This window comes from Acanthochromis polyacanthus, unplaced genomic scaffold, assembly GCF_021347895.1.
Source record: "Acanthochromis polyacanthus isolate Apoly-LR-REF ecotype Palm Island unplaced genomic scaffold, KAUST_Apoly_ChrSc contig56, whole genome shotgun sequence".
In the NCBI taxonomy this organism is placed as follows: domain Eukaryota; kingdom Metazoa; phylum Chordata; class Actinopteri; family Pomacentridae; genus Acanthochromis; species Acanthochromis polyacanthus.
In genome coordinates, this window is record NW_026131346.1 from 1,598 (window position 1) to 17,912 (window position 16,315).

Consider the following 16,315-nt stretch of genomic DNA (forward strand, 5'->3'; position numbering starts at 1 on the left):
TCTGCCAGACGGAGAGTCCTGAGAGGTTTGCAGTTATCCAAAGAGACGAGGAGAGGAAAGCACCTACGACATCCAGAGAGGCGTGGGAGGCAGCAGCAGAGGGCTGCTCCCCTCCCCAGGGCTGGAGGACCCAGCGACCCATCGCAGCTGGGAGAGTCGGGGACTTTCCATGAACCACCACCACCTAACTGAGAAGACAGCTGGAACGTCCGCACTTGCGCTCCAGCTGCTGCCACCGATAACTGCCAGACCAACAATTGGCTCACGGGACCTCTCCGCTCCCCTGCTGAGGAAGAACACCTTACGCCCACAAAGAAGACATCGTACTGAGTCTACTGGTCGATCAGGGAGTTCACCCAGATGCAGGTCAAGACCGGGTGAGACGGCAGCGGCCGCACTGTCCACCCTCTCTCGTAAATTTACAAATTAGAGAAGATTCTTAGGTGTACTCAGTTTAGTTTAGTGATTTATTTAGAAATAATTAACTGTTTTAATCATGAATTGATGCTGTGCCCCTGCTAACCTTGCCTAATAAAAGCTACATTGCATTTAAAGATTATTATAATTCACCTATTCTGCATAGTGGTAAAAAGTTAAGTCTATTGTGTGCATTAAATCTAATGGTTCTTAAAGGTTACTTAGTCCAAGGAGTATTTGAACATTACCCCTGAGGTTAATGTTCCAAACCTCTAAAACAAACCTAGGAAAAGCACCAAGTGCAAGCAGTCATAAGAGGAAAGCTGCCGCTAACAAACATGAATGATAAATCAATTCTACTACAAAGAAGGCTGCTTAGTAAGAGAGTATTTATCAAATAAGAGGGGTAAGGCGTTTGGATGTAAGGCAGTCGGAACCTAGGCGAGTATTCCTCGACACCAGCTTAATCATTCTGCTGAATCCTATTAGGTGAAACTCTGATAGGCAGATATAATCTAACCCTTTGAACGGAGAGCTGGACCAGAATTAACCTGAGGTAAAGGTTAAGGAAGGCTAGACTGGCGGACACAGCTCATTTGGATTGAATCCAGACTTTGACTAAGCCACTTCATTTTGTTCTGTTTAAGTCATTACAAGGTGGACTTGGTTATGTGCTTTGGGTCATTGTCATGTTGCATAAACCATTTGTATTGCGCTTTAGGTCATGAACTGATGGTGGATATTCTCCAGGAGGATTTCCTGAGCAGAATTCATGGCTCCATCAGTAATGATAAATTGTCCAGGTCTTGTGGAACCGAAGCAGCCCCAAACCAAAACACTACCTCCACCATGTTTCAATGTTAGTATCATGTTCTCCTTGTGGAATGCAGTATTAGCTTCACACCAGATGTAACAGGACCCATGATTTCTAAAAAGTTCCACCTTTAACTCATCAGTCCACAGGATGTTATCCCAAAAGTCTTGGGGCTCCTTTTGGTCAGTAGTGATTTGCACCTTGCGACTCTCCCCTGATGCCATTTTCTCCCAGTGACTTCCTATTGTGGAATCATGTAGACGGACCTTAACTGAGTTCAGTGAGGTTTGCAGATCTTTAGATGTTCGCCTGGGTTCTTTTCTGACCTCCTGGATTAGATGTTGATGTGCTCTTGGAGAAATGCTGGTTGTTGGTCCACTCCTGGGAAGGTTCACCACTGTTCCATGTTTTCTCCACTGTGGTTCTCCGAAGTCCCAGAGTCTGAGTAATGCCTTTATAATCCTCCAGACTGATTAATGTCAGTGACTTTGTTTTGCATCTCTTCTTGAATCTCTTTAGGGAAGTAGCATCATGTGCTGCTTTTTGAGACCCTTTAGCTACTTCACAATATCAGGCAGGTTTTATTTAGTGATGTTTAGATTCAGCAAGTCTGGCAGTAATCATATGTGGGTGTGGATGGTAAAACTGAACCCAGCTGTCAAACAATTTTCTTATTTGGTAGATTTTAGCTAAAAGGGCCAATTACTTTTGCATATAGAGCAAGGTGGGGCTGGACAGCATTTTAACTTTAATAAATAAAATCATCATTAAAAAAAAAAAAGCTTTGTTTTGTGTTTTCTTGGGTTATCTTTGTCTTACATAAAACTTTGTATGATGATGTGAAACATTCAAATGTGAAAATATGCAAACCATAGCACTGTATGTGCTTTACCTATCATAAAATAAACACACAAACTGTGATTTCGATATTATTGAAAGGGTTGTCAGCATTCCTTGTCTCAGATACTGGTTGTTAGCTCGAATGCATTATTATAAAGTGAAATGCTGTTTTCTACAAATTCACACCATTTTACAATGGTAAATTGAAAACACTCTCACACTCAATCACTGAGTCTCTAGTGGTGTTATAAAGATCACATTGTAATTCTGCTCCTATACGCTGCTGTGTTTCCAGAGCTTCTACATCCATCTTAAACAGTCATTTAATCTTATTTTCATCCATCAAGTCCATCCATCCATCCATTATCTATACACCGTTTTATCCTCACTAGGGTTGCGGGGGGTGCTGGAGCCTATCTCAGCTGACTCGGGCGAAGGCAGGGGACACCCTGGACAGGTCGCCAGTCTGTCACAGGGCTACATAGAGAGACAAACAATCACACTCACATTCACACCTATGAGCAATTTAGAGTCATCAATTAACCTCAGCATATTTTTGGACTGTGGGAGGAAGCCGGAGTACCCAGAGAAAACCCACGCATGCACAGGGAGAACATGCAAACAGAAAGATCCCAGGCTCAGGCTGGGATTTGAACCAGGGATCTTTTTGCTGCAAGGTGAAAGTGCTAACCACTACTCCACTATGCAGCCCACCCATCAAGTCTTGAAGTTTAAAAAATAAATAAATAAAAAATATACAACACTGAGGCTCGGGTAATACTTTGACGTTACTGTGTAATTCCCCTTTTATTCATGAATTTTCAGTGTGTATCTAGACTATATAGTAAACCAACAGCTTCAGAGTTTTTTTTAAAAGTGCAACACAAAACCAAAGATGAAAGAAATTGAAATTGGATATTCACTGCAGTAACTCTAAACAGTGGAACAGAGAAGGTGTTGCAGTAAATGCTAAAGCAGCAGTGTGGGGAAATGATCTTGGTGTATTATTATTATGATTGTACAAATTACAACATTGCAATAAACAAAACAGCAGTAGTTCATGAGAACAATTCTTCGTAAATGTACCCCCTCTGTTGCACTGCACACATAAAGCTTGCATTAGAGTTTTGCGATAAAACTTAACCTAAAAAGGGGCCTCTCATACAGGTGCAGATTTTGCCTCCTGTCTCATCCTCCACAAAATTCATTCCTTCAATTAAAACGTTCATTAGAAAATAGCATTAATGAATCAAAAGTAACAATACTCAAAACTATAATGATATTGTGTACAGCTGTGGGTCCTGTTCATCAAAAATCTGTATTTTGAATTCATCGTGTATTAAAACTCAAGATTTTTTTATGGCCCAAACAATTTGCAGTGTCATAATTCTATTATAAAATGTGTCTGTGTCACAATGCTTGGATTTTGGCTACTTGGATAATCATGTAACAATGTGTCTAATGCTATTAGGGGAGATGATACCAGGCTGTGGGTGATTACCAGCAGTCATAATGCAACCTCATCAGAATCATGAAGTACTAATGCCTGGCCCAGCTCATACAGTTGGGCGGATTACAGCTAGCAGGCTATTTCTGACAGCCAGACCCTGTGATGCCACAACGCCAACCGAGCGAGCGAGCGAGCAACAGACCAGCGGCCCTGTGACTGACTCACTGCTGCATCACAGCACTTTAAAAACAAAGACACACACAGAGGTAGCAACAAGCACACTAACACGCACCAATTAATGTTTGAATGCACATGCAAATATCAGCTGGCATATATACACCCATACCAGCATGTACAGCCTCTATACATACACACACACACATTCCAGGAGGCTTAAGAGAAGTGAGTTTGCTCAATATATCTATTCCACTCTCGTGTTTTCATCAAGTAGCTGTAATGTAGGAACACTGTTGCACTTATGATTCAGTGAAATCTAGAAATCCAGATTACTGTTTGTGTGTGTTTGCCTGTGATTTTGTGTGTAGCAGATTAGGGATCCAAGCAGGATTTCACTCCATCACAAATGGACATACAAACCCATTAAAAGGATTTTCTTTTTACTACGTAACCCAGAAATGTTCATATCTACTTTGTACAGTACTGGTAAACACATGCATGCAAGCAAGGACACACAGCTGTTTGCTTCAGCACGTCACATACCTTGTCGTCATCCTCGCAGGTCATGACGTTAGAGAAGGGGATCTCAGCCTTGAACATCTTTCTACAGTGCATGAGCTGCACCAGCAGGTAGCACACCGTCTTAAACTTCATCCTCTTGGCTGGTTTGATGTCTGATAAAATAAGACCAGGGAAGATCTGGAAATGAAGACAAAGAAAAAGAGATGTTCAGGAAAGAAATAATGAGGCTGCTGAAAATACACTACCTTTTAAAAGTTTGGGGTCACTGAGAAATGTCCTTATTTTGAAAAAAAAAAGCATTTTTTTAATGAAGACAACATTAAATGAATCAAAAAATCCAGTCCAGACATTGTTAATGTGGTAAATGACTATTCTAGCTGGAAACAGATGATTTATAATGGAATATCTACATAGGAGTACAGAGGCCCATTTCCAGCAACCATCACTCCTATGTTCTAACGCTACTCTGTGTTAGCTTGTTCAATTATGCTAGCACATGAATAAAGGTATGACTTTTAATGGAAAATATGAAATTTCCTGGGAGACCCCAAACTTTTGAACAGTAGTTTACTTTTAGGTTTGATTTTGAAGGCTATACACATTCAGTTGTCTACATTTCAAACACAACTAGCTCCATTCAATGCTGAAAAGTACAACCAGTATATGTTCATATTACTTTAAAAAGCCTCCCAGTGGAGTGGGAAGTATAGAGATATATCTTTTTCAGCACACTTTTACCTTGAAAGGCTTGTCATATTTACAATTAGAACGTTGATGTACGGAAGCTTAAAAAGCTGATGCTTTGCATCTGCTAATATCTGTAGCTATGCTAACATACAAACATTAATGTAGACATATAAGGCTGAGCTATTTATAGTATACACAAAAGCAAATTTACTATAAATAGAACAGTCAATAGCCAACAGAATTTATAAAATAATAGGGATAATTAAATTACCAAAACAACAATGTATAATTTAGTTTACAAGGCAAGTCAGTCAAAAAAAAAAATATTAAATTAGGAGTCAACCAATATCTTTTATTTATTTCTTTAGGGCCTATGGCAATCATTTGTAATCAATGAGGCCCATAAGTGATATTTTGACCAAATATACAATTTCCAAAAAAAGAGAGACCATCTTGTCAAAATTTGGATTAATACAAACTGCAAACCAGACCTTTATGAAAAATATTTTATGTTTAATTAACAGATAACTTTTCAGTATTTCACTGTTGATTGGCCACTACTCATGGCGTGTAACCATTCAGGCCATGCTGTGTCTGGATCAGAGCCAAAGTCTTGCATTTTTTATAATAATTTAGTTGGGAATGTATAAGCAATTAAAATCAACCAAGAAACAGTACTGGTTATTGGAAACATGCTAAATATTGTGTCCAGTACAGTGCAACTACAACAATAATTGGTCGACCCCTACAGAATATTGAATCACACATGGACAAAGGACTTGTAATTACAAAAGCAAAATTATTTTTGCATTAATAATGTATGATTTATTGTATATGTAATTGTATTGTACACTACTCACAATAAGTTAGTTACATTGTGAGGTCCTCAGTGTATTTCATACATAAGGTGTTTGTTTCACTTCAGTGATTTTGGGGATAGGGAGGCAATTGTATTAGGGTGCTAGCCACACCTCATTTTGTGTTTTCCATGTAATGGTCTCACTGTGTAAAGTGCACCTTACATATTTGGTCTGATACCAAAAAATACAAATGGACAACCCTTTTCAATGTGGCATCAATTTCAACATTCTGGGGGTATAAAAAGCTGGTATTGTCAATAAGTCATTCCCAGTTCATTATTCAAGCAGCCATGAACACACAATGTCACTTAACGGATGAGCAGCGCCACCTGGCTATAGCGCCTTCAGGTTGGTAGCAGGCAGTCAGATGTTGCTCGTGAACTTGGTGTGTTTCAAAGTGTCATCAGCATATTTGCAGCAAGACACAGACCTGCTGGCAGTGTTCGTGACAGACCCAGGAGTGGAGCTCCACGAGTGATGGACTGCAGTGATGACCAGTAACTAAGGGCCTTTGCACTCAGACACCATTATGAAACTGCCACAAAGCTGCAGGCCTGTTTACAAGAAATGAGGAGTACTAGGGTTTCCGGACAAACCATTTGCAACCGACTCCACCGCCTTTGGCTTCAATGCCAGACGACCATTGCAGGTGACTCCACTGACACCAAAGACATGGTCGTGACTGTTTGCAGTGTGCATAAGACCCTGTGATCTGCACAATGCAGCAGTGGTCTACCGTCCTGTTCACTGATGAGTGTCGGGTCACCTTGCACAGAAATGATGGTCGTCAGCGTTGCTGGAGAAGGCAAGGTGAGCGATAAGCCGCGGTCAACATGGTCCCCAGAGTTAGCTTTGGTGGAAGAGGTTCAACAGTCTGGGCAGGCATCATCAGTCAGCACAAAACAGATCTGGTAATTGTACATGGCTCAGTTACTGCACGTTCTTACCTCAGAGACATCATAAAACCCAGCATCATCCCCCAATTCCGCCAGCACACCCCCCAACTTTCTGTTCATGGGTGAAAATGCTCCACCACATGGTGCTAGAATTGTCACAGCTCGACTTCAGGACGTCAGAGTGCCTCATAGGGTATGGCCAGCAATGTCCCCTCACCTGAACCCCATAGAGCACATCTGGGACCAGCTGAAGCAGTGACTGGATGCCCCTACCCCACCCCCATGTGACCTGGCAGAACTGCGTGTAGCACTTGTGGAGGAGTGGAACACATTGCCTCAGAAGAACATCATGAGGCTAGTTAGGAGCATGACACGTTGCTGTAAGCTGTCATTGCTGTCATTAATAGTAATATCAAAGGGAACTATTACTTATTTCATTAAAATTTAGGCCAAATAGGAAAAGCACTCATGTAAATAACAATATCCCTAACTTACTGTGAGTAGTGTATTTGTATATTTGCATGTGTTCACACATTAATAAAGTTATTATTGTATTGTATTGTATTGTATTATACTGTATTGTATTGTATTGTATTGTATTAAGTATATAATGTATTATGTACGGTTCAACACTTAGCAAGATTACATGTTGTGTTAGCCTAACTCAATACTACAACACAAGAAGATTTTAATAAGACAGAAAGTGCCTTTGATGAACCAACTTTTTAATCTTCTCTTTATTATCTTATTACTCTGCCAAGGAACGAGGCAGAGTTATGTGACGATCAGTATATGTTTGTCCATCTGGTTGTCTTTCTGTTCCCAACATTACTCAAAAACGGAACAACGGATTTGGATGAAATTTTCAGGGAAGGTCAGAAATGACAGAAAGACCAAGTCATTAGATTTTGACGGTGATGCGACTTATAGTCTGGATCCACAGATTTGTTAAAGATTTCTCTATCACTGCAGGATAGCGACACAGCATCACTATAACTATGACTACAAGTGCCTGCTGATGATCACATGATTGCGATCCTACTACAAATCCATCGCTGCAGACTGATTGGGATTTATCTGAAAGAAATGATACAAGGAACAATTGATTAAATTGTGAGGGTGTTTCCAAGTCCCATCAATTCCCACCGCCCACTATATATTTAGGTCATGCGATTTGGTATTTGTACATAACGTACACAAGCATGACACATGGCTTTGCTCAGCGCAAGGTCATTTTATATTAAAGATTTCATCAGTCAGAAATGATACGACTAGGCCGCCTTGGCAGAGTACTTCGGTCTGTGAGTACTTTTCATCATTGTTTTTATGGAATTAAGTCATTGCTTCAGATGTACCTGAACTTTAACCTAAAAGACATGTTGATCTGTTCATGATGCACAATAGGAGAACAATTGAAAATATGAATATAACTTCCAAATTCAATGCCAACACCCAACTACATAACTTGTCTTGATTTTTACCTTCTGAAGTCTCCTAAAATACTCTTCTAAAGAATAATCTTCAATCTTAATGATTCTAACTGCATTTTACCATTGAGTTATTAAAAAAGATTCAGTTTCTTTAATCATAAATCTGACAAAAATGATGCTTTCTAGTACTGGATGGATAGAAGAGGATGACATGACATTTCTTAAAAGATGACAGCATGAATTTAAATGCGTTTTGGAGAATTGTCTCATTCATGGAAATAAAGTAGGTTTGAGTGGGATTTTTACAGTAGACCATGACCGATGTTGCAAAACCTGGATATTTCAAGTGTGCATTGATGTGTGTTTGTGCATTTTGCTGCGGATTTCACTGTAAGCACGCACACACACACACACACACACACACACACACACACACACACACACACACACACACACACACACACACACACACACACACACACACACACACACAGCTCTGGTGCACATGTGTGGCTGGTGTGAGATAGTGATACCAGCCATGTGTATGCCAGCTTAACACATGGCCTGCCTCCCTCTCTGCATCAGAGGATTAACTATTACAACACTGACAGCTGTGTCACCTCTAAAGTTGTGAGAAAAAAAAGACCCAGGAAAGAAACTGCTCTGGCATACTTTGCGTCTGTGTGATGGCACGATGAAGAATGTCTCTATGTGATGCTTCTGTAGAAATGCATGTCTCTCGTGGCCAAAGCCCGGTTCCACCTCGTAGTCTCCGTTCAGACACTCCAGGGTGGTCCTTGTGATGTGCACCTTGCTGAAAGCACAAGCACAGCAGAGAACGAAGAGCAGTTAGTTATGAAAGTAAGACACTAAGGTCTCAAATCATTATTCCTCTCATTATTCTTATCAGCCTAACGGCCCTTCGGCTTGCTCAAGATTCTTCATAGCAATGAAATTTTCATCCTAACGACTCATTTAATCTGGTAACGAGTCCTAAAATCTTATTACTTCACTTGAAACAAGACCAAATTGGGCCAAAGAGGGGACCTCATTTCACCGCTTTTTAAATGCAAATCTGCATGTTACTGTACATGAGTTTGCTTTAATGAAGTGACATTAGTTTAATGCTAGTGACTGGCTTTATTTTTTAGCTGCGGTTCTTTTAGAACATTTCTGCCCCAGCGTCAATTCAGAATAATTTTATCACTATGACTTTTCAAGGCTGAATATGAGATAAGAATAACACTATTTAATCTTTCAACTAGCATTAGCAATTAGCATGAAGATCAAAGGCAACAATGAATTGAACGTTTACTCTCCATTGATGTGCAAAAGCTGTTATATAAAACATATTTTCGTACATGAACAGGATACGGTATTTAGGAATTATAAGGAAGAAGGCAAGCGTTGTTTATTTATTCTGCAACAACTCGAACAGTAACTTGTTGTGTAGATGTTACCGGTCATACTCAGGGATGCCGTTATATGTTTACAGTGCTTTGATACTCTGCTTTGCTGTTTCTGGGTTAGATCTGAATGACAAGCTTGAAGATGCTTCTCACATTACTCATACAGAAGACTGCAACTAACAAATACTCCTACTGCCAATTAGCCAGTTGATGACTATCTTCCCAAGGTTAGTTGTTTGATCTACAAAATGCCAGAAAATGGCGAGAAATGTCAATCTGTGTCTCCCAAACCCTAAGAGGACAAACATTTTATGCACATCCCAAAGATATTTTGTTTACTGTCATATAGAAGGAAATACAGCAGAAAATATTCTAATCTAAGCAACTGGAATCACATTTTGCCTTTTAATCTTTCAAAAATTGCTTAAATTGCTTAATTAACTATTAAAGTAGCTGGTGATTAATGTAGTAGTTGACAAGTAATTGATTATTCTTTGCATCTCCACTCCTTTGACAGTCCTGTATCACTTTTTGTATTAATGGAGGAAAATACAAAAACTTCAAGGCAGTGCTAGACAGATAAATCATCCACATCAGTATTACTAACCAATAATATAGTTAGAAGCCCGGGTCTCCGTATTCACAGTGACATTTTGTGTGTGTATATGTGTGTATGTGTGTGTGTGTGTGTGTGTGTGGGGGGGGGGGGGGGGGGGGGGTTTGCTAATTATTTGCAAATAATATTTTAACCGCTTCTAAGTTAGATTTTTTTTTTAATAATTTGAACATTGCTAACACTCATTGGTCGAAACCGAAGTCACATGTTCAAAACTCTTAACTCAGTCTGCAAAACAGAAGTCCATGTGGACTGAACTGTGAATCATTTTCCATTGCTTTCACACAAAATGCATTCAGTGACCAGTCGCCAAAATTCATGAACTCTTTTCTCAGTTTCAAGTTCATCACCTGCAAAACACTAGACTTTTACAGCACATTTTTCAAATGCTAACACACTGTTTTCAAAACAGTTAAAACCACAATCAAAACAGAATAATGGGGGAAAAAAACATGAGGAATTTCTGCTGCAGCTACATTGAAATCCGTTTAAAATCATTTCAAAAATACTGACAATAAAAATAAATTTTAAAAATTATGTAATTCCAAACACAGCTGAGTGTAGTTGTCAGCTAAAAACCGATTCAGGTGATCTGTGTTTGGCCTCATCAGAAACCATATAGAAGGAGACACTCAAAAAGGTTCTACCCACAGTGCATCGCAAGAGAAGACGTGTCGTGGATGGAAACCACTGTTCCCTGTAAGCTGTGCGCGTGCGCAATTGCGCACTCCTGACACAGTCTCACTGCACAGAAAATCTGCGCTGCACACAAAAAAATCCAACCTAAATTGAAAATAAAATAAATTTATAACAATTCATTCTGTGCTATTTTTCAACGTGAGTCAGTGAGTGACCCGTGACTGGCTGCTCCAGCCAATGATGTGATTCACATACGTATTTACGTAGCTAATCAACGTCATTTACAGACGTCCTTATGTGCAGCCACCTTAGCCGGCTGCTACAGCGCGCTAGCGTATCTAGTCTTCTATATATCTATGCTTCTCTGTGTGCCCGGTCTTATGGTCCTGTCACGGGTTTCCTGGTTACAGACGCTGCTGCGCACTGCTCTGCGTGTTTAAAAATGTGTACACCTGTAACTCCACCACGTCCAAAGAAGCAAAAACGTTTGAGTGGGAAGACTTGAACCCCTGACAATGGGTACAAGAAAAACTGTGTTTTCTGTTGCTCATGGACTGGCTGAAGTAAGGCAGCATCAGGAGACAAACATGTAAGAAACATGAGAATAGAGAGGACCCAACCAGCAGGTCACAGTTTATCATCCCCAATCATCTCCTGAAGTCCATATGGTAAGGGACATCATGATGAGATAAGCTGGATTTCCTACATTATATGTTTGTGAATTTACCAGATTATGCTTATAAACATGCTGATGTGGCCGTAGACTCTACAGTATTTTAGTGACTCAATAAATTCCTAAGTTTTATTTAAATGCCTTTTAGTTTTCAATAAACATTTATTTAATAGCCTATATGTGATCAATAAATGGCCTTTGCCTATCTAAAGAAAAACTCACTCAGAACTTTGATATGTTAACAGTACTAAATAAATAAATAAATAAATACGTGCATACACACATAAATGAGTTAATACATTGACTGTCTTAAGATAAGCTTTAGATATAGATGAAAAAATATCTGTAGATAATTTCTTTGTATAGTATTCTGCATTCAGTTGTTTATGTTTTTGCAGAATCCAGTATTGCACACTGGTTGGTCATTACATTTTATTTTATTAGTATGGTTTCACTGTTTAAAAATGGTACCACTTCTTTTCAGACAGAACCTGTGATCATAAAAGAATGCAAAATTCTTAGTTCCGTGTTAATAAAGCACTTAAAGCTTTAAGTATGGCTAAATGCTTTATTCAGAATTAAATACGCCATTCCTTGGGTGGTAGTGGCCCCAAGTTCAGTAAAGTTGGAAAGATATTCACAGATTCAGAGTTCCAGCATCTATAACTCATTAGATATAGGTTGTCAAAAACATAAACGATGCCTCTTTCCCATCGCTGTAAGGCACACAATGTGCTAAAAGCCCAGTTTTATGCTGTCTGTCAAGCTGCAGAAATAACACGTGTGTCTATGGAGTGAACAGGGACCGTCTGCAACAGCAAAGAGAGACAAAAATATTCAATAACTTCACTCTTATACCTTGTAGTGTCACCAAAATCACTACAGCCTTCAACTGGCTCCTGCTGACAAAGTGTTTTAACAGAAGTGTAAATGCTGTAATTTGGTTCTTTTAACAAACCATGTAACTTGGATGGATGCGATGCTGGCGTGACCACAGTGCACACATCTGATGTTGCTCACAGTGGTCCAAGGGTCTGCTCAGTGAGTTTGTGTGTTTGCTCAGACTCATGAAAAATTAGAGGGAACATTGGCGGTAATTATGTCAACTGTCTTCATTATTACAAGATAATGATAATAATTAGAAAAACAAGCTCATATTCAAACTCACTATCTTGTAATTATGAGACTTTTTAGACACAGATCTGATAATTATGATTCTAAATTTGAGATCCTGTAACTAAGATCCTATAATGTAATGTGATATGGAAAACATTTCCAGGTTTGTTTTTTAGAATTTTAATAGTTTCTTAAAATATTTCTATGAATTGTAAGAGAGAAAATGGCCTTCTCACTTATAAAATATGACAAATCTATAAAAATGCACATGGTGTGAATAGGATAAAAAAAAATCCATTAAAGCATCTTTGAACATTATGATTGGATTCATACTGTACATCATGAGGCTGCCTTCTATCTCTGTTGCTGGGAAACTGTGTGTGTGTGTGTGTGTGTGTGTGTGTGTGTGTGTGTGTGTGTGTGTGTGTGTGTGTGTGTGTGTGTGTGTGTGTGTGTGTGTGTGTGTGTGTGTGTGTGTGTGTCTCAGTCCAGTTGCATTGGGTGTAACAGTCAGTACTGACCCAGGCAGCCCTCCGGCCTCCATCACATTTGCCAGTGTGACATCGTTTGACCAGACGTCATACTGCCATTTCCTGAGGCCAAGCACGCCACACAGCACCCGTCCTGTGTGCAGACCCACACGCATGTTCAGATCCACCTCTGTCGCCTCCACCACCGACCTGCAGGGAGGAGGCATGTTAATCTCCATCTGCTTAAACAAAAACAACGTTTTAACATTTAGGGGATTTTGCAGCATTTTTTTTTTGCTGTGTTTTTTGCTGATAGCGTGGCTGCATAAATGGTTGTGGAGATTTGTTGACCAGTCATGCACTTTGATCCGCATTTGGTTGGATTGCTATTGAGCTTAGTTCAAATATTCCTGGTTATCAGAGGATGAGTTCTACTGAATTTTGTGACTGCTCAGCTATTCCTAAGATGCACATGAGGCTGACGTGTATAGTGTTGTGTGAAATGTCAAAGCTATTAAATTAAATTTTGTGATGTTAGATACAGATATTCATGTTCCCATTAGAATTAATTATTATCACTGTGTTGAAACTTTTTTTAGCAAAATTAAATTTTTCCCGATACACTGGTGCATCAAAGGACATTGGTATAATCAGCTGGACTTTATGTTTGATGCGCATTATCAAATGATGGCTTCTTGTTTAACTATTTTCTGTAGCAGCCAATTTAGGTTCATAACCATTCCAAACTTTCCTTAATAACATCAAAGAATGCTTAACACTTTTTATGTAAACATTATAAGAATACACATATGCTATTGAAAGTGTAAACTTAAATGAATGATTCTAAAATATAGAACACAAATGAATAATACTCGGAAAAAAGTAATATTAAATATTTGATTGTTTTGTGAAATATTTTATTGGCAAATATTCAGGGAGAAAATGTTTTTTTGTTGCTATGGTTACAAATATTATTTTTAACTGCCCTGCAAACAAGCATGATTCAATGCTCATAGTAAACATTGTGATTGCAGGATATTCTTGCAAGATATTTAAAAGCACATGTACACATATGTAGCTTTCAACGTTGTCAGTGATTGTGAGATCTGATACAATCTTTAGTTTGGGTCAGTGAGCAGCTTGTTTCATACATCAGACGAAGATGCAGAAAGGTGAGAAACCAGTTTTTAACAACGTGAAATTTAAGCAGTTTCCACAATCTTGTCATTTCTCAGAAATGATTGACCTGACTTGAGTTAAATGATGTGAATATGTATGCTGATGGGTTTTCAGTATTTATTTGGATGCTAAAATGGATCTAAAACATTTTAGTGATGATTTTTTTTGCAACCAAGGTACGGACATGCCTTCTTAATATAATTTCTGGTTTAGGTGGCTCCTTGTGAATGTCTGAACAAGCTTTCAGCTTTTTCAAAACAAATGAAAGTCTTTGTTCCAACAGAGCAGACTGCTCTGCAATGCATTCTTACAATAAAAATTCCTCCCATGTACTTTGAGGGTGTGCATGTATGGATGCACATTTTTGTAGGCCACTTTCCTGTTACTGTGTTGTGGTGCAATGGAGATAAATCAGGACATTTTCCCAAATCACACCACAAAGCTAGCAGGAGGTCAGCCACTTCAGACTGCAGACAGAGTCACGGATGGAGCCAAGGAAGGAAATAGAGAGCAGCAGAGTTAGAACAAAGTGTGTGTTTGTGTGTGTGTTTACAGGGTGGCAGACAAGAAAACACACACACACACACACTTGGTGAGGGATGACTGTGTATGGCAGCACCTGTCCTCTGAGATAAAGGACTCATGTGACGGCATCCATCCACTCAGACAGAGCAGCACGGAAAGAACATGACAGGCAAGTGCTCACACAAGAAAATGAGGTAAAGGTGCTCAGTGTATGTGTGTCAGCACGGTTGTAGGGGAGGCAAGGGCCATGTGTATGTGTCGCCAAGTGTTTTTAAGCTGCCAAATTTGTCTGGTATTTCATTACTCTCAGTTTGCAAGATCTGTCTTCAGTCAGTATTAAGACATACATGGACATTTCTGTTGAGTTCAGACAAAACAGTTATCTAGTCTTGTATCATGTTGTACTACTACATTAATATTGAGCAATATAAGATATTTGTGAGTCCTCCTCCGTGATGCTGTGCAAATCAAATGACTAAGAAATGTTTAAAAATACTGTAAAAAATCTTTCTCATTTACTAATATCCAAATATGTTGGAGTGACAGAATATAGTTTATTTTTAATTTAATCTGCTTTAGTTACCTTTACAGCAGAAAAAAACAGGAATCCAAGCTTCCTCCATGTCCACCTGCTGTCTTGTTAAATTCAGCATAAGATATATTTCTACCTCAATAACCCCACTAGTGTTGTATCCGAAATGAAATTTTCATTCACTTATTTCCCTTTTCCACAAAGCTTGTTTAATGTGAAATCTCTGTAGGAAGTGTTGAGTTGTGGTGAACGTAACATAAAAGAGGTGCGATCAAATGGTCAGAAAGTGAGACCAACAGCAATGAGGGCTGATTCTCCTGAACTGTCACAAAGGCAAAATTTTAAATTGATATTCATTGTATGTAATGTGAAAAAATCATAGGGAGCCAAATCAGGTGAGTAGTCTGTGTGGAGAGCAACAACTGAGTTGCTGCGACCAAAAATCCCACGTTATCCTGTGCTGTGACCACGCAAACGGTGCAACTGAAGGATGCACATGCCATTGCAATGTTGTAAATCCAACTCCCCAGGACGGTAGTGTTGAACTCCAACCTCAATAGTCCAATTACAACCATGTCTCTCTTTGGTTTCTGGCTCAGACCTACACACCCACTTCTCAACACCAGTGATGATCCCTGACATTGAAGTTGGATCATCCTAGTTTAGGGGAAGTTTTTTTGTTCCTTCACACTGTCACTACATGCTTGTTCAAAGGGAATCCAAAGGAAGGTTTTGATTTACTGGGTGTTTCTGTTTAAAATTTGTATGGTTTCACTATACTATGTGAAGTGCTACGAGATGGCATATGTTGTAAAGTGGTACTATATAAATGTAATTACTTGAATTAAATCCCTGCTGTTGGCTGACATTATGTTTTCCTTTCTGCTCCAATTAGAACTCCACTGGGAGATCACACATGTGCAACTGCCAGTTGTCACAAAAACATGTGTAGCACAGGTCCTGATGTCACATGGTCTCTTGACTTATGACAGTTTACTGCTCACACATGTTGGATATACACTCTCCTTCAAATGTATGGGAACAGTGAGGCCATTTATTCATT

At 39.2% G+C, this 16,315-nt stretch overlaps 1 protein-coding gene across 1 annotated transcript; it reads right to left on the bottom strand.

Moving 5' to 3' along the window:
* Positions 1-4,151: 4,151 nt before the first annotated feature.
* On the bottom strand, positions 4,152-13,220 carry LOC127532940 (adenylate cyclase type 1-like). Its single transcript, XM_051944839.1, has 3 exons — positions 13,068-13,220; positions 8,766-8,907; positions 4,152-4,397 (listed from the first exon to the last, which is right to left on the bottom strand). Exons 1-3 carry the CDS (start codon positions 13,190-13,192, stop codon positions 4,167-4,169), a joined length of 498 nt encoding a protein of 165 aa, XP_051800799.1. The 5' UTR covers positions 13,193-13,220; the 3' UTR covers positions 4,152-4,166.
* Between the last annotated feature and the right edge of the window lie 3,095 nt (positions 13,221-16,315).